Source organism: Biomphalaria glabrata, chromosome 18 (genome assembly GCF_947242115.1).
Source record: "Biomphalaria glabrata chromosome 18, xgBioGlab47.1, whole genome shotgun sequence".
In the NCBI taxonomy this organism is placed as follows: domain Eukaryota; kingdom Metazoa; phylum Mollusca; class Gastropoda; family Planorbidae; genus Biomphalaria; species Biomphalaria glabrata.
In genome coordinates, this window is record NC_074728.1 from 14,322,581 (window position 1) to 14,349,136 (window position 26,556).

Consider the following 26,556-nt stretch of genomic DNA (forward strand, 5'->3'; position numbering starts at 1 on the left):
TAACATTAAATATTGATATATATTTCAGCATACTTTAAAAGACATATAATAGGAAAAATAAACTCTTTCAACATATTCATTAATTCATTTTTTTTTTACTTTTCAACTGCGATAAATAAACTGTAACTAATCGACAGTCCATGAGCACTTTTTAAAACAACATATTTTTACTATTAAAAAATTGTCGAATTGACATCATCATATCATTGTCGCATTCCAAATTTACGGCAAAACAAAAAGATCAATAACACCGTAGCTGTCTCATTCTGAGGCCGCATGCCATCAAGTGCTTTCTTCTATGTCAGCTAAGGCAATTTGGCGCCTAAGCTGGTCTTTAAAGCGTTTCCGTGGGGCACCTCTGTTACGTCGACCACCTTTTAGCTCACCAAAAAAGACTGCCTTTGGATACGTTCGTTCCCCATACTGGGATACGTGCCTTGCCCAGCGTAACCGTCGGACCATTAGAAGTTCCTCTATGCTGTCCATACCGGCGTTCGCAACGAAATCGCTGTTTGTAGTGCGGTCTTGCCACCGTATGTCCATGATGGAGCGCAACCATCTTTCTAGATATGTGAAGTGGTCTACCACGTTAAGGGGCTGTCCGTTTACGGTGATCTTTGGGGCTGAGTATGTTTTATTAGGTAACTTCTGGAACATGACTTCTGTTTTCCCGAGGTTTATAGATAAACCGAAAGAGGCGCAGCGTTTGCAAAGTCGTTGACCGCGTTCTGGAAATCATGTTCATTGTGAGCTAGCAGGGCGCAATCATCGGCATAGAGAAGCTCGGTTTTGACCATTTCTTTTGTTTTTGTTTTTGTATGGGATAGTAGACCGGATGTAGATGCCTTCGTGCAATTGCTGCCTCATTTGACAAATCAGTACGCCAAAGAAGATAGTGAATAGGGTAGGAGCAAGTACACATCCCAGCTTCACGCCATTTTCTATTGGGAAGTAATCAGGTCACCATTTTTTTAAATTGTACTTTTAGCTCTCCATTAGTATTTATTCTGAGCATTTCTTCTTGTACTGTTATAGCTATCTCTTCTAAATCGTCATCATATGGATTGATTATCCACTGAGGTATTATCATATTCAGAATATCTTCAAACCTTAGCTGAAAATCAAAATAGAGGTTATTTAAATGTTCAACATAAGTCAAAAGTTATCTTCATGACAGAATGAATGTTTTAAATTTGCAAATTTTGGTAATTCGCACTGTCCAATATTTGCTTCATTTATTAAATTCTCACAAGAAATACTGAGAATATGGACTTTTTTTCTATCATATTTATGTTAGCTGTTCATGAGACTATGATTCCCATTTGATTACTATTTTGTTTTAAAATTGTATGTTAGGCATCCACGAACTCTGAGACAATGTGAAAAAGAGACAAAAAATAATGTCAAACTTAATTTTTTCGACAACCATTGTACTTCTGTGTACTTCTGTGGACTTCTGTGGACTTCTGTGGCAATGAGAAGTTCTTTATGGATTTATCGATCCATAATAATACGACATATACCAACAATAATGCTTCATTACTAGGCTAGGTTAACTCGTTCATATTTCGAGAGAAATATGTTGTTGGAAGCTTTCGATGACATAACTCATTTCACCAAAGAACTGTATTTTTGCTTACAGGTTTGCGTGAAACAGTTTTTAAAACTTCTATAATGTTTGCAAAAGCAATTTGCTAATATAGTGTGAGGTTTTCTAGGTTTCGCTTGATTAGAGATATTAAAGAGAGCAACCTCTTTGTAATGTTAAAGCGAAAATTTGACCACTGCGGGTCTACTTTGAGTGTCCGAAAGTATTTAAGATCTTTATCTATGTTATTGCTTATTTTAAACAAATAACTTTGTAACCACAAATCATTGAGGCAATTCCTTTGATTGTCACGTGTTCCAATCAGTAATTAAACGACGTGAAGATGTGAGCATTCTAAAGACAGTGCTAATAGAGAACAGTTCTTCCTTAGCTGTACCAAAATGAGGTCGTTTAAAAATGTATTAAATGGCTAACGAGGCGAAAGGCCAAGTCACCGCTGGATCCTTCTGCCTCTTTAGTGATTGGCTATTTCTAGCTCATCAATCATGACAGCTTCCTGTTAACGTTTCAAACAGTTTTGCAAACAACTTCGGCCTTTGTGTGAAGCGAATAACAATTGGTTAGAGATTCTTTGGAGATTTGTCAAAGTTCAGTTTAAAAAAAAGGTATAAAAAGTTGAGTTTTAAAATCTAAGAACTTGAAGTTTTAGTAAAGTTCCTACTTTATGTCGTTCTTCTAACTTATTTAACGTCTAGAAATTCGTTCATTTTCCTTGACTTGAAATGACTTCATAGCATGAAATGTCAACAACTTGATTGTACTGAGACCGTAGTGTTGAAACTCTAAATCACAATCTCACACAATAAGTCCCAGCTCATTACTAGCAACACGGACAAAACGTTTACGTATTTTTTTTTTTACTTAGACAAGGGAGAGTACAATAAAAATCCATTTACAGGATCTATGAATGCAGTTGTTTCCCTTTTTCTGAATCACTATGCTTTATACCTCGTCTAAATTGGAAGTGTCCTTAAAAGGTCGAAAATTTTCGATAAACCTTGACCCCTTGGTCAGGATAAGATATATATAGTTCGTCCATCGTGGTTCAATGAAGGCCACTTTGTCATCTAGGGGGCTGAGGGCTTTGCACTGGGGTTTTATGTCTCCTCATGAGGCTGGTGAGACCTATGTGAGCCCGGAATGTTCGGGCGCACACTGGGCAGGTTATTCCAGCTGGAGCTAGTGTCGTTTGTCTTGCTTTTCTTTTCTGGCGTTTTTCTTCTGCCAGCGTTGCTCTTTTTTCCTCAGCAACCTGTGCGCCAGTTTTCACAGCGCGACGCAATGATGCTCTGTCATGTGCCTCTGTCTCCCAGTTGCCTGAGTCTATGCTGAACGCCTTCAGAGAAGCTTTGAGGGTGTCCCTGAAGCGCTTTCTTTGACCACCTTGCGAGCGCTTTCCTTCGCTTAGGTGGCCATACAAAGTCGTTTAGGGATGCGGTGGTCTTCCATTCTGTAGACGTGACCTGACATCGCAGCTGTGACTGCATCAGGATTGTGTGGATGCTTTGCAGACACGCTCTTCGAAGGACTTCTGTATCTGGTATTTTGTCTTGCCATTTGACATTTCGTATTTTGGTATTAATATTTAGGATAAGATATGGCGCTTCACCGGCCTCTCTGTCTGGAGGCCTCCATCAACTAGATGATCATTAAATCACATCCGTCCTGATGAGACACTACTCCTTGAGCTCTCGTCATATGGTCCTCCTCTTATGGGGGAGGCCGAGCACACGAGTGGGCAAACTCCGTATTCTTATAATGAAAAGACACTTTCATGTCGGGACCATTAGCAGCAGTATAGTCCCCGCTGGAAAACAGCACGACGAGTGGGTTAGTGAACCTTTCTTACATCCTCAGCACGTGCAGTGTTTGTTCGCTAGAATGTATTATGGTAGCCCACTGGAGACTATGTTAGCCCACTGGAGACTATGGTAGGCCATTGGAGACTATGTTTGCTCTCGATTTAGTCTGTCCAACTCCTCTTTTTGGACGTTTCCACTAAGATGCTAGGCTGAGGCGACTGGAGCCTATCCTTCGTATGCTTTATACCAGATGAATGACGGGAGCCTATCCACCGTATGCTCTATACCAGATGAATGACGAGAGCCTATCCATCGTATGCTCTATACCAGATGAATGACGGGAGCCTATCCACCGTGTGCTCTATACCAGATGAATGACGAGAGCCTATCCACCGTATGCTCTATACCAGATGAATGACGGGAGCCTATCCATCGTATGCTCTATACCAGATGAATGACGAGAGCCTATCCATCGTATGCTCTATACCAGATGAATGACGAGAGCCTATCCACCGTGTGCTCTATACCAGATGAATGACGAGAGCCTATCCACCGTGTGCTCTATATTAGATAAATGACGAGAGCCTATCCACCGTGTGCTCTATACCAGATGAATGACGAGAGCCTATCCACCGTATGCTCTATACCAGATGAATGACGGGAGCCTATCCATCGTATGCTCTATACCAGATGAATGACGAGAGCCTATCCATCGTATGCTCTATACCAGATGAATGACGAGAGCCTATCCAACGTGTGCTCTATACCAGATGAATGACGAGAGCCTATCCACCGTGTGCTCTATATTAGATAAATGACGAGAGCCTATCCACCGTGTGCTCTATACCAGATGAATGACGAGAGCCTATCCGCCGTATGCTCTATACCAGATGAATGACGAGAACCTATCCACCGTATGCTCTATATTAGATGAATGACATACTATTCCAATCAGAATGGACGAAAATACACGAAATTTTAACTGTTATTATTTACATTAAATCTACAACGACTGAACTATCCCGTATTTTATAAAGCCGACATACTCACTAGTAACAGCAAATGTTTATACTTTCTTTCTTTTAAGTACTCATTAACACTGGTACCTAATTTACACTTGATCCAGTTTCTTTTACAACGCTTGTATTAACTGACAATTGGCTTTCTAACCACTTCTACTCATCATATCATCAAATTTGGCATACTAGCTCTTGGTGTATGACAACATATGAAAAATCAGAGTTTAATCAGTTGGTGAAGAAAGTTGGTGAACTAGGATTGGGAAGAAAGTTGGTGAACTAGGATTGGGAAGAAAGTTGGTGAAGTTGAGTCAGCTAGTTAAATATGTCAAGTCTTGTTTTGTTGTTTAAAGCGGAATCTTTTTTTTTTAAATTGATACATAAATCAGTCTGTCATTCAATCAGTCAGTGGTATTATATATAGAGATAAAAGAGAGAAATAAAATGTTAAAAGAACTAGATCTTCGTCTAGATATAAAATTAAGACAAAAGAATGAAAAGAGGGAGATAATAGGGCTATTAGAATCCAGCACATACTTCGCATACACCGTTCTGTCTGACCCACCAGATATACTGTTAGCTGCAAGAGATCTGCCCATAAAGGGCAGTATACCCACCAAGGAATAGATCCGCAGCACTATCAAGCAATTCAAGAATGGCAAATCTGCAGGACCTGACAGCATACCAGTTGAAGCTTTAAAGACAGACATTGATACCAGTGTGAATCTAATCCACTCTCTCTTCTGCAAGATATGGAAAAAAAGAAGTTCCCCAAAATTGGAAGGGGGGCTACCTCATCAAACTTCCCAAAAAAGACGATCTTAGTTGATGCTCTATCGATAGATAAAGCTGTTGTCCATTCCAGTCAAAGTGTTTAACCGAATGACAGATGCCATAGATCCATATCTCCGTGACCAACAAGCCGGCTTTCGAAATGACAGATCATGCTCAGATCAGATAGCGACGCTACGCATCATTTTGGAACAGTCTATGGAAAGGAACAACACTCTCTACCTCAGTTTTATAGATTATGAGAAGAATGGACAGTCGAACTCCTCGAATGAGAAACTGTGACAAAGAAAAAGCAGCAGATCATCGAATTAGATATCCTTCAGAAACGCTGGAAATGGATAGGTCACACCCTTTGCAAGCCTGCATCCAACATAACAAGGCAAGCCCTAACTTGGCCAAGGAAAGAGGAAGAGGGAACGGCCCAGGAATACATGGTGCCGCGATTTAGAAGCTCATGGACAAGATGTGGGGACAGTTAGAGACTCGTTCAGAACCGAGACGGCTGGTTGGTAGCCTATACCACAGGCAGAGATGATAAGATAAGATTATCTACATTTATTTATTTATTTATAGATATAGATAGATATATTTGGATGGTTATCTAGGTACTGACACTCATTTTTAACAAAAGTATATATATTTCTAATTCGTTGTCACCCCCTGATGTATGTTACAATGTGTATCCTGCGCACCCCGCACCGCCTAGTGACGTCACTGCGTCAATCTACAAGCCCGACGTATAGTGCGGGTCGTTCCATTGGAGCGATGAAATACAAAGGTTCCGACCAAAATAAACAATACAGGCCAATCAATAATTTAACATAGCAAATTTCAACTGGTATCAAAAGATATATATGCATAGACAGACAGACAGACAACAGACAGACAGACAGACAGACAGATAGATAGATAGATAGATAGATAGATAGATAGATAGATAGATAGATAGATAGATAGATAGATAGATAGATATTGTTTTTAAATACATTAAATAAATAAGCACATACAATTTTGTGTTAAAAAAAAAAGATTTTACATATAAATTAACAAAGTAATCATATACTATGTAATCTTCTTCTTTCCAGGTGATCTTCAAACAAATGCTGCCATTAGCGCAACTAGTGCCTGTTTTTGATGATTCTATGTGTTCTATAAGTGATGCAATGAATGTAGCTATTGAATTTTATGCTAAGAAGGCTGTGGATGTTTTCATTGGACCAGTCTGTGACTATGCTGTTGCTCCTATAGCCAGACAAGTAAGTTGACCTGTTGACCAAAGTAAGTTGACCTGTTGACCAAGCCTTGCTCGCTTGAAGAATTGTCCATGGAAAGTTAATATTTACCTAAACCCATTTTAGAAACATTTTTATAATGATGAATATAAGCGATGGGGAATTACTTCCAACACAAAACGGCGACACATGTATTCTGTTCGTTCTAAATGTCATTGTACACGGCCATTTGAAGATATAAAATCTTGTAAGTGCTCCTACAGTTTAGAAAAATCTGTTGTTCACGTCAATTCGTTTTCCCTTGCAGCTTTTTCATAAAACCATCGGCTTTTTATTGGCTTGAAAGAAAGCCTTTGCAGTGTAACTTCTCCAATTGTTACGTTCAGACTTTGAATATTTCAGTTAGTGCATGAAATCTTGGGACATTGAATCAGAACTTTTGTTATGCTCCATGTTCATTATGACTTGATGGTTTTACGCGAAACGTCTAAGCTTCATGTCACACCCAATGATGTCAAATCTCTAGGTTAAAGTGTGGATTTCGTAACAGAGTAAAATGCCGCACTTTTCCCTCATCGACTTGATTGCCTTAGTGAATTAAGGAAAGTTTCAACTGATCCATTTTCGGACATAAAAGTCGGAGCATTAAGGCGGTTAAAGTCAAAATATAAATGTACAATTTATTTGGTTTATATTGTAATAATTTAGTATCAAAATAAAATATTACACTGCATAAATTTAGGAGTAAATAAGTCAATTGTCTACTGCAGTTCAATGATTTTACTAAATTAAATTGTCTGTTTCTAATATATAGCTCGAAAATGTTTGAACTGCGTGACGATAGCTGCAGGATGTTTTACAGGAATAATTGGAAAAAAAAAACCGGTTTAAACTAAAAACAGGAACATCATTTCAAATAGTTCGTTTTAGTCTGTGGGGGAAGAAGGGTGCCAAAGATCATGGTTAAAATAAATGTCAACATTGTGTTGTGTATTCATTCACCAACTTTGACTAATTAAACTTTAATTTTGAAAGCTTGATAAGTAGCATGGGCGTAGCCAGGGGAGGTTTGGAGGTTCACCCCCCCCGAAATGAAAAATCCCCCCGCATGGGGTGGTGTCGGAATTTAGAGACTAATGTTTTGCTTTGACTTTGTTTATTTTAGATGAGATTTTAATACTAAACCATCACTTGCCCCAGCGCAGCCAAGGGGGTTTTGAGATTAAAAACCCTTACCAGGGATTTTTGCAGTTAAATCCCCCTCTTCTATACAAAAAAAAAAAGAAAAGAAATAATGCAAACGACAATCCCCATATTCCAAGAGCATTGCTAAGGACGATTTTGATTTTAAACCCCCCTCCGAAATTAACGATAAAACCCCCTCTTCAATAAGTAAAAAGGTTAAATGGTGTAATGTTGAAGAATGCGAATGTCGTGGAATGGTGGGTTCGAGCTTCCTGGAGTATTCTTGACACGTGACAAACATATATACTACAAACTTACTTAAGTCCGTTTCAGCAGACAAATACAAAGTTTATTTGACAACAATAATAATAATACTGCACTTCTTGTTAGTGCTACAAGTCAAGATAATCCTGTCCGCATAACAGCGGTATCAAAAATATCCAATACGTTAAACTCTCCAGAGTATATTACAAATCACGTCCACATCTCAGCGGGTAACACTGTACAGAATAATTCAGAATAATACTATAAATACATGTTTCAAAAAGACCACTGGCATCAACTGCCTCAAAGTTACTTCTTAACTGTTAATACTGCTCGACTTTTCTAAGTCGCTACTGTCCGTCCCGGACCAAAATATGTTACTTGACCACCCGGTCCAAAGGATACCACTTTACTGACTTGACTGAATTCAAAGTCAACTTTATTCATTCTACTTCCTGTTTTCTACATCAGGAATTCCACGTGTCTTTTAAACTCTTAACATGACGTGAACATTAAATCAGGCAATGTCAACTGAGACTGTGACACAATATAAGACTATCCATTCAACAGTCACCAGATTCTATGAGCGTAGCCTAAGGGGTTTTGAGTTTAAACCCCCCTTCAGTGGGTCTGAAGCCACAAAAATACCTCTTTAATATAAAGAAAGCAAATTACACACTAGCCAAGAAGATTTTGAGTTTAAACACCCCCCTCCTCCAGAGGGCGTTTTTAAAGTTTTGAGTTTAAAATCCTCATACCGAGAGTATTGAGGTTGTTAAACCTCTCTTCAATATTATTCTACAGTCACCAAATTCAATGAGCGTAGCTAAGGGGGTTTTGAATTTAAAAAAAACTCCAGAGACATTTTTTGTTTCCCCCCCCCCCCAAACAGATTATTTTGACGATAAAACTTCCTTTTTCAATATAACATCTAAAGCAAACTACAGTCACCTAATTCCAAAATCGTAGCCAAGAGAGGTTACAAATTTCTACCAGTGGCTGAGCTCCATTACTAAAGTGCAGTGAATAGTCATCTGTCGAAATTGAAAAAGACTAAATGTGGCTCAAAAAAGATGGCTAAGACGGATTTCAGGAGTCAGTTATAGAGATCGGGTCTCAATCAAGGAAATCCTATGCCAAACTGGGAGTCGACCCTTTAGTTAGGTTGTGACAGAGCGTCGCATGAGGTTTGCGGGACATGTTCTCCGACAAAGTGAATTACGCATAATAAGAGTTGCGATGACATGAAGGCCATTACGAGGAAAGCGCAAACAGGCACACAGGCACATATATACATATATATTGTTACGACGTGGGATTGAACGAAAGAAAATAACTCACCGTGCTCTCAGGATCACTGTTATCTCTCCGATTGCAGAAGCACAATCCAACTATGATCAATTAATATCGCCGATCAAAAGAAATAATGTCACAATCTCCAAATCGAATTTACATGTCCCTATTCACCTAACACAATAGAAAAAAAAACAATCCTCAATAAAAAGAAATCCAAACTCATAACTCCTCTGTTAACACATCAGCACACCCCTCAGGTCAGTTTCCCTCCAAGTACAAACACAACTCAAAAAATGTTTCACGTGGGAAAACAAAAGGTCAGTCGGGGGAGGGGGAAGTTTACAACAATATATATATATATCTATATATATATATATAAATCCTGGCTACGCTCATGATAAGTAGTAATATTTAAATACACCCAAACTCTATGCATTATAATATTTGACTTTTCCTTAAGTCTGAAGATTAAGAAGGAGTGCAGAATTTCACATGGCTTTGCAGTCCCAGCTGCGACCTACATATTTAGCCACACATATACATATATATTGAAAATTAAAAAAAAAAAACTTTAGAGTCGTTTTCGAAATCAAAATGTTGATATAAATATATATATATATACATATACGAAAATATATATATACGTTACCCTTTCAGAACTTGCAATCTATATGGCAGCTGATGTTAAGGTCATCTGTTTCTTTGGTCAACAGGGTGTCAGATTGACCAAATCCCTTTCACTAAATTAAGGCAGGTACCCAGTATAGTTGGGTGGACTCAAATGCGCCCTAAAAATCCTGAAATATAAAATGCAAGTCTTCACCTAGATTCGAACCTATGATCCCATGCTTGAAAGTTTAAGCGCTCAGCCACAGCATCCCCCCCCCCCCAATATATAGATAGGTATTTGATAAGCTTTAAGTTTCTTAACAATTGTTTTTAATTTTGCTTTTGACTATAAATATACAGTTTTTCCCCATTAGATAAGCTTTTTTAAATATATTTTTTACAATATTTAGCTGGTCCTATCGCCAACTTGAGCAGACACCTAACTAGACGACCTTCAGCTCAACAAAGACGAATGTTTGTATTGTATATGAAACTAGAAGTCTTTTTTTACCTAACGATCTATGGCCATTACAATCAGCAGGCTATGTAAACATTATCTAGCTAGATTTTAATGTTTGATTAATATCCTTGTATGCGAATTTATTGAACAAAAAACAAAGCAACAAGCTTTTTAATCGTTATTTCAACTGATTTCTTGTGTTGAACAGACTAAATACTGGAACATTCCTATCCTCACTCCGGGTGCTCTTGCTGTAGACTTTGGTACTCAAAAACAGACCTGGTTTCCTCTTTTGACTAGAGTTGGTATTCACATGAAGTCATTGTTCCAGCCTATCTTGTATACCCTGAACTTGCATCATTGGAGAAAAGTCAAGCTACTCTACATACAGAATGGTTTTAGTGAAGTCTTAGACAGGTTTTGTCATCTGGGTTAGTATTGTAGTCATCTAAGCAAGGGTTCTTTACTTTTTAATTTGATTTTTTTTTTAATAATAAGGTTTTTTTTTAAATTAACAAATAATTATTTTTATTAAAATATAAATTTAAACTTTATTTCTTAATGTTTTAGAAACGAATACTTACTTATCCGTTAATTTAGAACCGTACTAATAATAGGGTTTCTCAAAACATCCGATACGCTTAAGGGAGCAATTCTTGTATGTATATATACATTTACATATATATATGTATATATATCTAAATTTATATAAATTTTATTTCGAAAACGGCTCTAACAATTTTCTTTAAAATTTAAATGAGAAACAAATTCTCAACTAATTGGCCACAAGGGGAAAACTCCGAGTTCGACCGTCATATCGGTTTGAAAATAGTTTATTATCGAAAAATTAATTTTTGCTAGAATGTTTTATGAATGAAAATGTTCCTTGACGTCAAAGGGAAAAGACAACGCTTACGTCACTAGGCTTACAGCAGTAAGTTAAAATATGCAAACAACTTTTAATGAATCAATAGATCTAATTAATCATTTGCGCACCATCTATTTATTGTAGGCTCTATTAGCTTAGTCAACAAATAAAAGTCACCTACACGGCTCTCCGCAATTAAAGTGTAAACAATTAATAAAACTCGCAAAACACAATAACCTCTGCAAATTTTATTTCATTTTTTTTCTTTTATAGTTTCATAATAAATTAATCCACTAAGTGATTGTAAGAGTCTTTGAATTATTAATACAAAATAAAAAGTTATGAATATATATTAATTGCATTGTAATAATTGAATAGCTTTTTTATAGTGCAACTTTCATGTTTATAGCATTTTCGATTAACAGAGCGCTTCGTCCAATCTCTATGATGGGGGGAGGGGGTATCTGGAATCAGGTTTCCTTGATGCCCTTTTACAAGCCTTCTCTTTGAGTGGAGGAGTGCAGTATTTTACGTGGCTACGAAGCACCAGCTGCGACCCACATAGTGCCTCATCCAACGAAAACATAACCATTATATGCCGGTGGTCGATTTAGATTCTCTTTTCGACGTCTACGTCTGCTTGGCCGTGAATTTTCTTTTGTCTATCCCGCGGCCTTTATAAAAAATCTCCAGCTATCTCGTTCTGAAGCCGCCTGCAGTCATATACCCTTTTCTATGTCAGTTAAAGCAGGTTGGTGCCTAAGCTTGTCTTTAAAGCGTTTGTGCGGGACATCTCTGTTACGTCTACCAACTTTCAGCTCACAAAAAAAGACTGCCTTTTGCTAACGCTCGTCCCCTTATACGGGATAGTGCTTTCTCCGGTGTAACTGTCGGACCATAAGAAGTCCCTCTATACTGTTTATACCGGCGTGTTCTGTATGTGGACTTACGAGACCTTCCTTTCTAATCGCCATTTATAGTGACATTTAGAACTAAAAGAACACGAAAGCAACTTTTCGAATTGAGAGTCTTTACTCGATCCAAAATAAGTCAATATATTTCCTTGACAGATTATTCAAACGAGAGAGGCTCAGTCACCTCGTACTATATATATATATAACAATTGAAGCTATGAACAGACACCAGCTGTCAAATATTTTGTATAAAACTTGAGACCAGTTGATCTTTAGAAACTCATTTTAAACCACTATTAATTATTTTAAACTTAACCTCTCACAGTAAGACCGTCGTTTTCATTTTAGAGGTCCTCTCATAGGAGTCCTCTCGAGGGTTTCATTCTAAAATTCACTTCTCATGGACCGTCGATTTTTTCGTAACTTCACTTTTCATAGTAGCACCATTTTAAATTGGATGTATTTGATCTTTAATCTTATGGAAATGGATCCACTAGAACTATCAGAATTAACTGAAATGTACTTTCAGCATGGAACTTTAAAGTAATAAAACATAATTATCCATAGTCGTAACAGCTGCTTGAAAAAAAAATTTTTAAAGAAAGTATTTGAACAGTATTCTCTCATTTATGTTTAAATAGATTGCCTTTAAGTGTATACCTTTATAAAATGTAAAGTTCCAGTTTCAGACCATGCGACCTATGAAGCAGGTCTGTTTGGGGTTAACGAGTGTCATTACTGTCATGTGACCAGAACAACGACCAACGCCTTTATTTTTCCCCAACTAATGTCAGGTACCCATAAAGGCTGGATAAACTTAGAGGCGCCTTGGTTCGGAAGCCAGCACGTCCCTCTTTATACTTCAACCCTATTTGTTATAGAAGCTTGCATAGTATCGACTTGAGTAAGAACCTTTGCGCTAATAGTTTTTCCATTTCACGTATCAAGGGAAGTAACTTTTTAAATTTAGAATACAGTTTGTGAATAATAGTTATTCTCCTTGAATGCAGGCATTAATCGTATGTTTTTAATATTTTAAATATTATATTTTAAAAGAGCACAAGAATACAGGTTGTACACCATACCCAGTAATATAAAAGACATACATTGTACAAAATTGAATAGCTGATGTATTTAGTAAAAATTAATATATACAAATACATTTCTTAAATATTGATACATCTCAGCTACTACGCTGAAGCATATGGTATGCACCAGTGCACTGTTGAAAACAAGTGATGAACAGAGGTATGAGATATATTATTGAAGATAATTGATCGGGTCTTTTTGCGTATCACCGATATAGTCTCTGATCTAGTGTATTACAAACAAACAAAAAGTTATAAGCAAATCAAATGTGTGACTGAATATACATTAGGTTTAATCATGATCTCAGATACTTATAGTTTACTTACCACTCTAGAATAGAAACAATAGATAACTCTACAATCTTCCATGTTCATACGCTCATCGAGAGCAAAGTGGTTACCGCGTTGGCTTGATAAGCCTGAGAAGGCTTTAGCCCGCAAGTTCAAATTCAGGTCATTCACTGTTTTTAAAAAAAAGGGATCACCCAAATACCCCGTTCTTTCTCTCCCGCGGCTGGTCCAGACTTGTCATAGGATCACAGAGTATTGAGAAAACTAAAAACATGAAATTGCACTAAACAAAAACAGTTGGTAAAAAAAATTATTATAATCGCACAGATTTATTATTGTTAGTATAGATCTACAAAAAAATTAGTTCTTCTTATCTTATCTTATAAAATACGAGATGATTACGTCCTATAAATCAAGTCATACATGTCAGCTAGGGTGGGGGAGGAGGGGGAGAATTCGAAAATCCCCGGGCCCCCAACTTGAGGGGGCTCCCTAATAAGTGTTTTTTTACATTAAATATTAAATATTACGCAAAATGCAGGGGCCACTTAAGAGTTTAAGCCCCCGGTTCCCCAATTGATGGAAAATACCTAGCTACGCCTATGATACATGTTAACCAATGACTTGAATTACATGACTGATCTAAACTAATTGATTCACGTTTGTTTTTTTTTTATAGTTTTTTTTTTTTTGCTTGTTTTAAATATATTCTTTATCGCGCAGTGTTAGAGATTTCTATAAGTTTATAACAACTGTTTATGATAAATCAATATGCGTCATATTGACTTGTGTTCTGCTTAATATGAAATTATTAGATGTTATTATTTGAAAAGTTGTTTTCCAACAATAATTTATATAACTTAAGTTACTAAGTCCTATTAATATCGAATGGTGTGATTTAAAAGATCTGAATCCATCGATCTAGACTAGATCTAGGTCTAGGTCTACGTCTAGCTGGTAGTGCCGGAAGTATCCGACAAGTCTAGAATATTCTAGATTACATTTATAATAGACATAAATCTATTATAGTATTTAATTTGTTTTCTAATTATTAATATATTAACGTGCTTATTCTACCTTTTCCATTCAATTCGCCAGTCCAACATTTGTTTCTATTTACACACGCGCAGGTTTGCATTTTTTTTTAAATAAATCATTTAAGGCATCATTAACTATAACATGATTAGCTAATAAGCTAATAACCCTGCTACGCTACTGTTAAATAGTTGGCATATGTAAGCCTGGAACACTATTAAACCCATCAATAAAACGGCACGCGTTACAATTCTACCCATCCCCAATAATATTTACTAACCTTCAAATTCTATGCCCTTTTTTTTTTACAAAGCTTTTATCAACTCACTCTGACAATTATGTGAATTAGTAACTATAATCTACATTTAGATGAGAATTGTAATTAGATCTAGATCGTTGTAGATTGTATAGAAATAGTCATATCTACCAATCTGGAACTAAACAAAGTTACGCAACCAAAAAAGTGTTAATGTGTGATTTATTTAATTGGAAGAATTTTTTTGTGTTTTTATATCAGACAATGAAATATAATCTTCAAAAAACTAGATCATTATTTATATATATATACTCTAAGCAGAACATTTGGAGTCGAAATTGTGCAAACAACAATTAGTTTTATCTATACAATGTAATTGTCACTGTGGAAGTGGTTCATAAATACATTCTATATGGTACAGTATATTTGAGTAACAAATTATATGAACATTTATCTTTCATCAACATTTATGGATTACATTTATAACAAAGACTAAACCTTGTTCTAGAATGTCTAGATGTATCTGTTAGTTGATTTCATTCCATTTTTTTAAATTGTTTTATTTAAAGTAAGTTTTACATTTTAAAATGCAAATCTATTTCAGAGTTGTTGCCTATTCATTCTTCTATAAAATGATATCAAACATTTGCCTGCAGCAAGAACTACAAATATTTCTGTCTTTGCTGCTATGAATAAAAACTTTATGACATAATGCAAAATTCACGATAAAGCTTTACATTGTGAAGATTTTAAGGTTACGTTAATGAACCGTAAAGGAAAATGTTATCAGAGGGGAACTAGTGCGTAAAGAGCAATTAAAGGCTTATACTAATGATTATAATTAACGTTATTACCACAAACGAAGGTGATTGATTTCAATAAATGGAGGAAATATAAGAATAAATCTGTTTTTTTTTTTTATACATAAGTTTATTAGACCGTTTTACTATGTTTAACAGAGGCGAAGCGGCTGAGTGGTTAAGCTCTTGGCTTCCGAACCTGGAGACCTCGGCTCGAATCTCGGTGAAGACTGGGATTTTTTATTTCGGATTTTTAGGGCGCCCTTGAGTCCACCAAACTCTAATGAGTACCTGACTTAAGGTTGGGAAAGTAAAGACCTTAACAAGATGTGCCCTATAGATCGCAAGGTCTGAAAGGGAAACTTTACTTTTGTTATATTACTAAATAAGGGGTAAAATTTTTCATTAGAAAATTGATTGTCAGGGTGGAAAAATCGATTGAAAAATTCTATATTTATGTCTATTCGTCTGACAAAATTTCACAATCATGGCAGATTAAATAAGTATATATATTTCTTTATATATATATATATATATATACTAGACATATGTTACCCGCGACCCGCGGGTCTTTATTTGCGCATTACTTTCGATATAGTCACTGAGAGTGTTTTGTAAACAATTAAAAGAAATAATAATGTAATAAGTAAAGCGAATGTGTCAATGTAAAAATAGTGTGAATGAAGCTATCAAATCAAAATAGCTAATAGGCTTAAATCCATTTTTTTTTCAAATTAAAACATTTGCTTGTAGGCCTACATATATTTGATTAAAATTTGAGATGAATAGACTAAATTTTGTATGTTCGTGTGTATAAAGTATAAAGTAGATCTTGAGGTAGACATAGATCTAAATCTACACTAATCTAGAGTTAAAAATTGGCTTTTATAGAGTTCATTCTGTGCTGCGCATGCGTGAACTTTTTTTCATGAATGAATATAGGCCTCAACACGGCTACGCAGCTTTAGCGAACAGCGAACGAATGTATTAAAAATGCTTTAGAAAAACAAATTTGAATGTTTATTTGATTAAAGCATAAAACTATCTTGCGAAAAGAAGTGTTATCAGTCTTAGAGTTCAATAAGAGTTTTTTGGCCTAGGAATAGACTCAGTAGAGAGATGTGTTAATGTAATGTGTAACCATTTGGTAATGTCTAATGAAAGAATGTTCGCCAGGAAATCTGTAGTCACAGATATCAGGAACTAATTTATGTAATAAATGCTTTTGAATAATCTAGTGGATTGGATTTAGATGTATGTTAAACGTAGCTAATGATCCTTTCACGTTATTTCTCTTTCGCTACGAAAATAAAATTTGGTTTGCGAAAATGGGTTTACCCGAAGTCGATACATTCTTATCTATTAAAAACGAAAAGAGCAATAACTTTGTTAAATGAATGGGATTATAAAGTAACAATTAAACGAAATAATTTTAAGTACGCGATTCATGAATGAATATAGATCTATGCCTTTAACTCGGCTCGCAGCTTTCGTAAAAGAATGTAGCTTTAGAAAACCAAATTTGAATGTTTATTTGATCAAAATATGAAATGAATGGACTTTAATTAATATGTGTATGTGTTAATGTATAAAACTATCTGTGCAAAGTGAAGTTTTATCATCTTAGAGTTGAATTAGAGTTTTAGATCTAGGGATGGGATTAGAAAGTAAACAATTAAACGAATTAATATTTAGTACGCGATTCATTATGGTACTGTCTAATGAAAGAATGTTCGTCAGGAAATCTGTAGTCACAGATATCAGGAACTAATTTATGTAAAAAATGCTTTTGAAACACAAAATTGAAGGTTAATTTTATTATATAATGAAATCAATGGATCTTCTTTTGTCTTTTCATGTTTCAAAGTAAAAAACTATCTGCGCAAAGGGTATTTCTTAAAATTAGATCTAGGTCTAAATCCTTTCTATCTTTTCTCATGTCAACATTGTAGACATGGCCTAGATCCATAAAATACTATAGCTGTAATAGAGTCGGACAACTTTGTTTTTTTTTTAGGGTCTTAAGTTTGTTTTAGGGCTACAATACATACACTACGGTCTAAGTTGGTACCCAAGGAACATTCCTGCCTAGTTTTATCAAGATTGGTCAAGCGGTTTTTATGTCTATAAGTAACATACATCCATACATACATACACCACACATTCTACTTTATAATATAGATATATACATACATACATATATATATATATATATATATTGTAGAAACTTAAGTGAGGCAACTCAACGAGGACATAGACGTTTATTTACATAGAGACATGACAAACACAAAGGGCATCTGCCTTGAGTACAGCATCTCCATATTGGCTCTCTACTTGGGCGGAAATCGTTAGTCTCCTAATGTCAACATCCGACTTGCTTAGTCACAGATAGTGCGCACCTTCTTTCTGCACTATCTTGGATGGCGGTGCGCATGGCAAAGTCATAACATTGCCCCCGTCTTAGCACTTTTCGTCCCGAAAAGAAACACTGCAGCTGAGGTTTGACAGTTCAGGTGGAGGTCGATCCGTGGGAGCCACAGACGGCAGGGAGCTTGTTGCCCACAAAGCCATCTGCACAGTTTCCCGTGGTCGTCGCTTCCTCTTCTTCCAGTTGGCCAGTTTATGCTTGAGGCGGTATCGTGGTCTCTGCTTCGATCTCATGACGACAGTCGCTGATGCCAGCCAGCTGACACATGGAGAGTTGGTGGAGGTCAGGGTTGCAAGCCACGTAACATAAATGGAGGTTGTGGTGATCACCGTACATTCCAGGTTTGTTGTTCTAAGACGCTGAGTCAGCGGACCTTTTCCATGGACGTGTTGTGACACAGTTGTAGGCCCACAGCTATCCATGGTTTCAAGCACATAGTCTTTCTCAGCTTCATCTGTAAGGTATGCCCATGAAGCATCCTTGTAATGTTCATCCACCACTACATCAGGTTTCGCTGGGATTAATTCACCACCGTTCAAGTCACTTTCACTGATGTGGGCAGAAGTACACATTTCTGTCAAGTTCAGGTCTTGTAGCTGGGTTTCTTGGCATAGGCACTGTCCCCACAGGACGCCGCATATACAGTTCATGTCAGTCGCTTGGATGCAGTTGCCAAGTATGGAGTTCTCTCTTAAGCCGCTGCCAAAGTCAAATTCGTTGTTTCTGCCTCGGCCATTGTTGGGGCCCGTATTCACAATTTCACTCGACGACATCAGAGGCAAGGCATCAGAAACGGTCTTGAGGCTTTCATGGTTTGAGTTCTCATCAAAGGTACTGACAGATAAACAGAGGTCTTTAAGGTCCACAGCAGCAAGCTTGGACGCAGACCCAACGTTGTCTTGATCTGTCCGGCTCGTTGCAGGTATACCAGGAACAAAAGTTTCAGGCGCATAACAGACTTCTCTAGTTTCTTCATTTGTTTCTTTTCTTTCAATTTTGTATATCCCATTTAAATCGTCGCAGCAATCGTTGTCACGTTTCTCGCCCTGAAAGTCATCCCCGCCAGACTTGCCCACAACACAGTCACAGACGGCGCTCCAATCCTCAGCGCCTCCATCACCACTGTTTGTGCAGCCACAGTCCTGACCAGGCAACTGCTCCTTCCCTAACGAGTTTATTCCTCCTTTTGCTAGCGACACAATTTTATCACTTTGGTCTATTTGGCCTTCTACTTGTAATACACTTTTATCAACTTTGTTCAACATTATGTTCCTGCTCATGTTTCCCATCTTGTTCCCAATCATGTTCAGTTGTTCATCAAATGCATCCACAAAGTCCTGGATCTTGCCCATTACATCAACAATCCCAGGCTCAATTTCAAATTGATAGGTCTCCGGATCTTCCTCTTCATCGATCAGAGCTTGCCGCAGACGAGCCGTGAGCGTTTCCCTGCTACCGACAGGTTTTAAACCTCGGTCTCGAAGCTCTTGTCTTAGCTCTTTAATTAAGAGCTGATGTAATAGCTTCAGCGATGCCATAGAGATCTAATCCTACCTCCTCTCGTTGAGTTGCCTATAAATCCCACTTCTGACACCAATTGTAGAAACTTAAGTGAGGCAACTCAACGAGGACATAGACTTACATAGAGACATGACAATCACAAAGGGCATCTGGCTTGAGTACAGCATCTCCATATTGGCTCTCTACTTAGGCGGAAATCGTTAGTCTCCTAATGTCAACATCCGACTTGCTTAGTCACAGATAGTGCGCACCTTCTTTCTGCACTATCTTGGATGGCGGTGCGCATGGCAAAGTCATAACAATATATATATTGTATTTTTGAAATTAAAGAATTTTATAGTTATTAAGGGAACTTCACCCATGCCGAAATAACGAGTTTACCGGCATTGGGCTACAAAATGGAAAAAGTGTGCTGCAGAAAGGCTATTGGCTTAAAAAACAAGGAAAGTTTTTGAAGGGTTCCTTATGAAGAAACCTGATAACAGCACTAATAACAAAGGAGTCCATGAACATGGCGAAGAAAAGTATCACCATTTATATGATTCCTACAAAGATACAACAGTCGAAGAATTGACAATGTCTCTTGATGAAGGTAGTAGTGCTGAAGAGACTCCAGGAGAATACCTTTTACCACAGTCAGAGAAAACATCTGAAGGAAGGGATACAGATGAGTCAATTGATGGTCTTCAAAAATCATTTTCTCGAGAAGTTCAAGAAGTTGTGATTGGGTACAAAGAAAGACTTTGGAAAACTTCGGCCTGGAAGTTAATCCGAGGACCTGCAAGCAAAGATTGTATTAAAAGGTAGCTTTTTTTTCCGAAACAAAGATGAAGAGTTCATGTTCCCAACATAAAGTAGCCAAAATAAATCACGAAGTTAGACATTTTCGTTGTTCGCTAGAAAGCTTCCAATAGCAGAAATTTTTAACCAATCTTTGTTCCTATTCTTTCCAATGTCTGTTTTGCATGTGCTATGTTTTCTGAAAAGACATCTAGTGCACTGAGCAAACCTGGAGGTGCTTTCACCAAATGGAAAAGAAACTGAGAGACGGAAAGAAAAACAACTTTGTTCAAGGTAGATGTTAGAAGAAGAAAGGCTTAAGGCAGAACCAGATGAGATGTCACACATGCTTCATGTGCTAATTTGGAAAAACGAAAAATTAACGATGTTTGTGAGAAATTCTGTAGTGGCATCTATCAAGTACTTAATCCATTTATTGTGTTTCTAATTGTGTCGTATTGGCTGTTTTTATCGGCACCCATATGGGGAATTAGACGCTATTAGTTTTATGTGGTCTGTCAGTCCATCGGTCCCGTTTAGATCTCGTAAACTAGACAAGATATTGAAAATCCGACTTCATGATATTTTAGACCATTCAAAGTTCTGATGCAACGGCTACTTTTTTTTTTCTGAAAGCGAAAAAAATTAATTTTTAAAGTCAACTATAAAGGCGGTTTTTTTTTTCATAAAAATACACCATTTTTACAACTATTCACTATTAATAGTAACAAACACGGGAGGCTATTTATTAAGGAAGATGACTATTTACCATATTTGTAACACATTTTTGATTACGTTTGTAGATTTTTTTTGTCGAAAAAAACATTTTCACCACAATTATATTGTTACATTAAATAAGTTCTACATATACTTTTACTTTTAAAGAGAAAAGGTATATCCAGCACACATACAATCAGAACATAATTTAAAAAACAATTAATAAGCAGACTATCATATTATTGCGTGAACTGCCGCGGTACCATGTTAGTGTAGCACTTGACTATTATTGTTATTTTTACGGACATTTTTATCTTGAGGCTTTGAATAAGAGATTGAACCTTTACAAAACAAAGTAGATCAATTAGAATTAGATACTCATTATATTACATCAGTTAGGGCCAGGTTTACATCTAACTTCTACATCTGATATTCTTTCTGAAAATATTGAAACCTGCCTTTCTACCCGCCTAGATGGACTACTTCGGGGGCTGATTTTGAGTTTGTGTTTCCACACAAACTGTCTTCGTAACCTTGTGTTGTTGTTTTTTTTTTACTTATTCAAGTACAATATTATTTGGAACTTTTGATGTCAAGTTCTTGTGTTAGATGTGTTGTGTTGAACAGTGTTTACAGAAGGCCTGATTAGGAGAGAGAGAGAGAGAGAGAGAGAGAGAATAGTAACAACACAGTGTTTACAGAAGGCCTGATTAGGAGAGAGAGAGAGAGAGAAAGAATCGTAACAATAGTAACAAAACAGTGTTTACGAAGGCCTGATTAAGAGAGAGAGAGAGAGAATAGTAACAACACAGTGTTCCCAACCTCTAAGGTAAGAGTAGTCAATGGTTTAGCATTTTAGGTTAAGGGCACCTTACGATCTATAGGGCAGATGATGTTAAGGTCATTCCTTTCTTTAGCCAACGGTTAACTACCAGGTTGTCATGGGCCATTAGAGTAACAGTCTTTACTTTCCCCCAACTTAAGTCCGTTACCCGTTAGAGTTGAGTAGACTCAGGGGCGCCCTAAAAAAACATAATTTAAAACCACATATATTTACATATGCTGTGTGTGTACGTTTACACATAGGGTTAGGGTTTACTAGGCGTTAGAGTTAGGGTTTGGAAAAAATTCCCCTCCTACAATCAAAAGTTCTGGAACCGCCCATCAGTTATAATTACTTTATACCAATATCAAGACAAGTACAAACAAGAAATACATTTTTAAAAATTACTTGTAAAAAAGCTTATACGAAGTGTAATTGTATGAATTAGTTTGGATCAGTAATTAAATTTGTAAAAGATTCATACTATTTTTAAATTCACGCATACCGCATTCGCTTTACTTATAACATTATTATTTCGTTTAATAATAATAATAATAATAATAATAATCTTTATTATCCGTAAGGAAATTTGTCTTACATATCTTCTCTAAGCACAGTATTAGTGCGCTAGTAAAATTATCACGGTTGTCAGCCGAGATAAAGAAAGTAAAATAAGATGTACAAATATATACATGGTGGCCTCAACGATCAATTGAGCAACGTAGCATTAATAGATTAATGCAATTCATTAATTGTTTATAAAACACTCTCAGTGACTACACCGACAGTGATACGCAAATTAAGACCCGCGGGTAACATATGGCTAGTTTATAATATTGTCAGACTGCAGGAAGCACAAAGTTCCCATTAGCTTAATGTCATTTTATAGTGAATTCAGCAACAATAATATCTATATTAAAAATAAAATTAAATTTACAATTAAACCTAAAAAAAGTAGGCCCTAATATTCAATAATTTTATAGGGACTATTCTTAAGTCATGACAATTGATTAATTTTTGTGTGTAATCACTGCAAATTATTTGACATAATTTCTGAATAATGATAATAATGGCAATGTCTTCGATTCTGATGATTAAGACTGAGTGCAGGGTTTCACATAGCTACGCAAATCCAGTTGCGACATTCATATTTTCCCGAATTTTATGCAAAGTCGTTGTCCGTTGTCCGCTGGCGGTCTATTTAAGTTTTCTTTCCGGCTTTTGCGCCTTTCTTCAATAATCGCTTTGTTTTTACTGCAGTTTTTGTGAGAGCTCTCCAACTGTCTCTCTCAGAGGCCATCGGCTGCCAGGTACTTTCCTCTATGCCAGTGAGGGCGAAATGGCGCCTGAGTGGATCTTTAAAGCGCTTACGGAGAGCACCTCTGTAACGCCGTCCTCCTCTAAGCTTGCCAAAGAAGATTGCCTTTGGCATACGGTCGTCTCCCAAGCGGGATAAGTGGTATTGACGAATAGAAAATACGATTAACATGTTTATTAAACATACATATATTTAACCCTGCCGGACCAAGTAAAACAAAGGACGTTTGGGCCACGAGGTCTTCATCAGGATGTTTCACGCTTCTTTATGTTTTTCTTAGAGGGGGGCGCTGTCGGATTTTTAAAAAGAAAAAAATACGCAGTGGGGGGCAGTAGGCCACTGCTATATACTATCATTTTTTCTGGACCAGTTAGGAAAAGAGGGAAGAAAGGGGTATCTTAGTGAATTTTTTTTTACCGTAATCGCTTTTTAAAAACATTTTTACAAATAAAAAAGTGGGGATCGACCTGAATTGGAACTCATGGCTCAAGGTTAGGGTTAGGATTGTGAATACCATTCACTTTAAAAACCTAATGTAAAAGAGCGCAGAAAATACAATTCGAAAAATAGGCTTTTACTATTATTTCAAAGCAATGAAAGTTTAATTTTTTTTTCACAATGCCTCTATTCAAGTCGAAACTTCATAGAACCTTCATGAAACCGCATGGACGCTGATCTAAAAAACCGCCCTAACGATGTTCCTAGAAATTTAACAGTTAATGTATATCGTTGAGAACAGAAATACTACTTGGGGAAAACTATAATTTGACCTTTATAATTGTTCAAAGTAAAAAATAAATAAATGTAACTTTGGCTTGAGTACTAGACGTAGAATAACTTAGATCTAGAGCCATGATCGGTTTTGAAATGGCTATCGCGTTCTTGAAACGACTAACGTGTTCGGTAATCTTCAAATATAATACGATGCGTTTTCATTAAAGATTTTATTAAATTAATTTTCAGGAAAATATTGCGCATCGTCTTTACATTTAAAGGCCTATTATTGGAATTATTCAATAAAAAAACATGGTGTAGTCAGTGTGACAGGTGGGGAAATGTGACGTGTGTTTGGCGCGTTTAATGTCTAGGGGATGATTATTTTTAAAGCTATCACACAACAACCCGTCAGCATATAAATCGGAAGCAGGCAGGCAACGAGACAAGCAATGAAAAAAAGATACAAAAGTTAAAAATGAAGAATATTTATTTACATAAATATTTACATAAAAGAATAAAAGGTGAGGGTTTGCATCTATCTCTAAGCAATAATGGATTTAATCATCACTCTTGCACTTAATAAGAGAGTATGTCACTTTGTCCTCTGACTTAGCTGGTTTTCCTGTTGATGTCGCAGCTGGCTGTGTCATGGCTTGAGGTTCTGCAGCTGGAGGTGGCGCTCTAGCGGATAGAGGGACGCCGGTGATTCAGTTCCTGTGGAGTCTCAATCCAAAGTTCTGATATCAGTAGTGGGCACAGTAGGGCGGGTGGCCGGCTACCGTGGCCAAAAGGTTACTGCGGGCAGAGCTGATCTGCCGTGGGCAGCGTAGTTGACAGGATACGTCCAGTGAGTTGCAGAGGCTTTGGCGTAGCTATGACGTCTCGCACAGATCTGAGTCTATAGGGACGTCGCACCTAATAAGTTGACAGGTGGGCTGTCAAATAGGCAGGCAAGGACGATAGCGCCAAGTAGTAGAGTTGAGTAGATCCACGTAGGCGGGAGATGATACTCAATAGCAAGTAGACAAGTGATACGATAAATAGGGAAGTGCAATGCTGAATAGCACTAAGCACAAAGGTAAATAGTTGAGTAGTGCCGAGTAGACACTGAACAGCAAATAGCAAATAGGCAGATCTCAGTAGGAAAGTGCAGTGCTGAATAGCACTCAACACATAGGCAGATAAATAGGCAGACACCTGAGGGAGGCTGCGGATAAATAAAGACAAGTTAGGACATGTCTCTTATGCATCCTATTGATGCCCTCGACTGAGGTGCATTCGTCAGATTGGTAAAATTGCTTTTGAGCACAAAAGGGGAGATGATGACAAATGGGATTGGGAAAAATAGATGGCTGATAGTAGCAATATAAAAATGTACATCAAAGGGAAAGTAATAATATAAAAATGTACATAGAAGGGGAAATAATAACAACACAGGTGGATAGAGAAAGAAAGGGGGGGTTGAATTGGGCGGTGGTCAGCGACCAAGACGGTTTGTTTAAATATGACCGTCGGTCGAGAACAATGGAGCGCGCTTGAATGGAGAGGGTGTCCATTCAAGGGGCGCAACTCTCGTTACAGTAAAATGAGTAAAGGGGAGATAATTCACATATCTTCTCTAAGCACAGTATTAGTGCGCTAGTAAAATTATCACGGTTGTCAGCCGAGATAAAGAAAGTAAAATAAGATGTACAAATATATACATGGTGGCCTCAACGATCAATTGAGCAACGTAGCATTAATAGATTAATGCAATTCATAAATACATACATAGGCCATGTTTATGTTTTCTACTTACGACAGTGAGAAATACACAATACACTAATTTAGATATAAATGAAATAATAAAACACACATGATAATCTCCAGTGAGAAATATGCACAAAGTAACTAAGATGGAACTTGTGATTAAGTTCGGCTTACCACCAGGTATTCCTCTAGGAGTAAAAATGTACGAAGTAGTCCAGACTCGATTGACAGCGATAGAGAAATAAGAGGGTCTGACTTTATTTGGATCTACTTTATATAGGCTGGGAGATATGGGCGGAAACAGGAAATGTCCTAGGCTTACGATTTATCTTACACGTGGGTGAATTGGACTCGAGGTGGGAGTCGCACCTTGGACAGGTCAATGGGCGCTTTGAATAGAGTAATCTCCTAGATCAAAGAGAGACGTGGGAGAAAGGGGTGGGGAAGTATTGACTTGCATTCCACACAAGGTGGTGTCAACTACGCCCGTCAGACATCCGGCCGGTACGATCAAAGAGAAGGTGCCTATCTTTACCCCGGTCAAGGGAAGATAAGTCGAAAGACGCGGCCTAGCTATCTCCAATGTGGTCAACTAAGTCTAGCCTGGAGAGGAAAAGGTGGTGCGGGTGAAGAAATTGGGGGTAGGAAGGGGAAATAATTAAAATAAAATAAATAAATAAAGATAAATAATAATTAATGCTGTGATAAAATTGAGTGACTCTGACAGCAAGCTTTTGACTTGTCACAGTCAGCCATAGTGTACTGATAATATGCGATAACTGGGTAAATTTAAAGTTGCTTCAAGTTTATTGTAAGATTACCTTAGCTATGCTTATAATTTTTACGTAAATCTAATATAGATCACATCTAGATTCTCGATCTAAAAGTAGATCTAGATCTAGGCTAGATCTTAAGAGTTTTAAATCAGAAGTTTAGGTCTAATGTTAGGTCTAGATGTCCATATAATGATCATACCAATAAAT

General features: G+C 37.0%; 1 protein-coding gene across 1 annotated transcript in view; it reads left to right on the forward strand.

Annotated features, from left to right (window-relative positions):
* Positions 1–26,556, forward strand: part of LOC106061632 (atrial natriuretic peptide receptor 1-like) — a 637,794-nt gene that overhangs the window by 103,117 nt on the left and 508,121 nt on the right. Inside the window, exons 4-5 of the mRNA XM_056017419.1 lie at positions 6,308–6,478; positions 10,477–10,699. Of these exons, the coding sequence (XP_055873394.1) occupies positions 6,308–6,478; positions 10,477–10,699 (394 nt within the window). The remainder of the gene's footprint in view (positions 1–6,307; positions 6,479–10,476; positions 10,700–26,556) is intronic.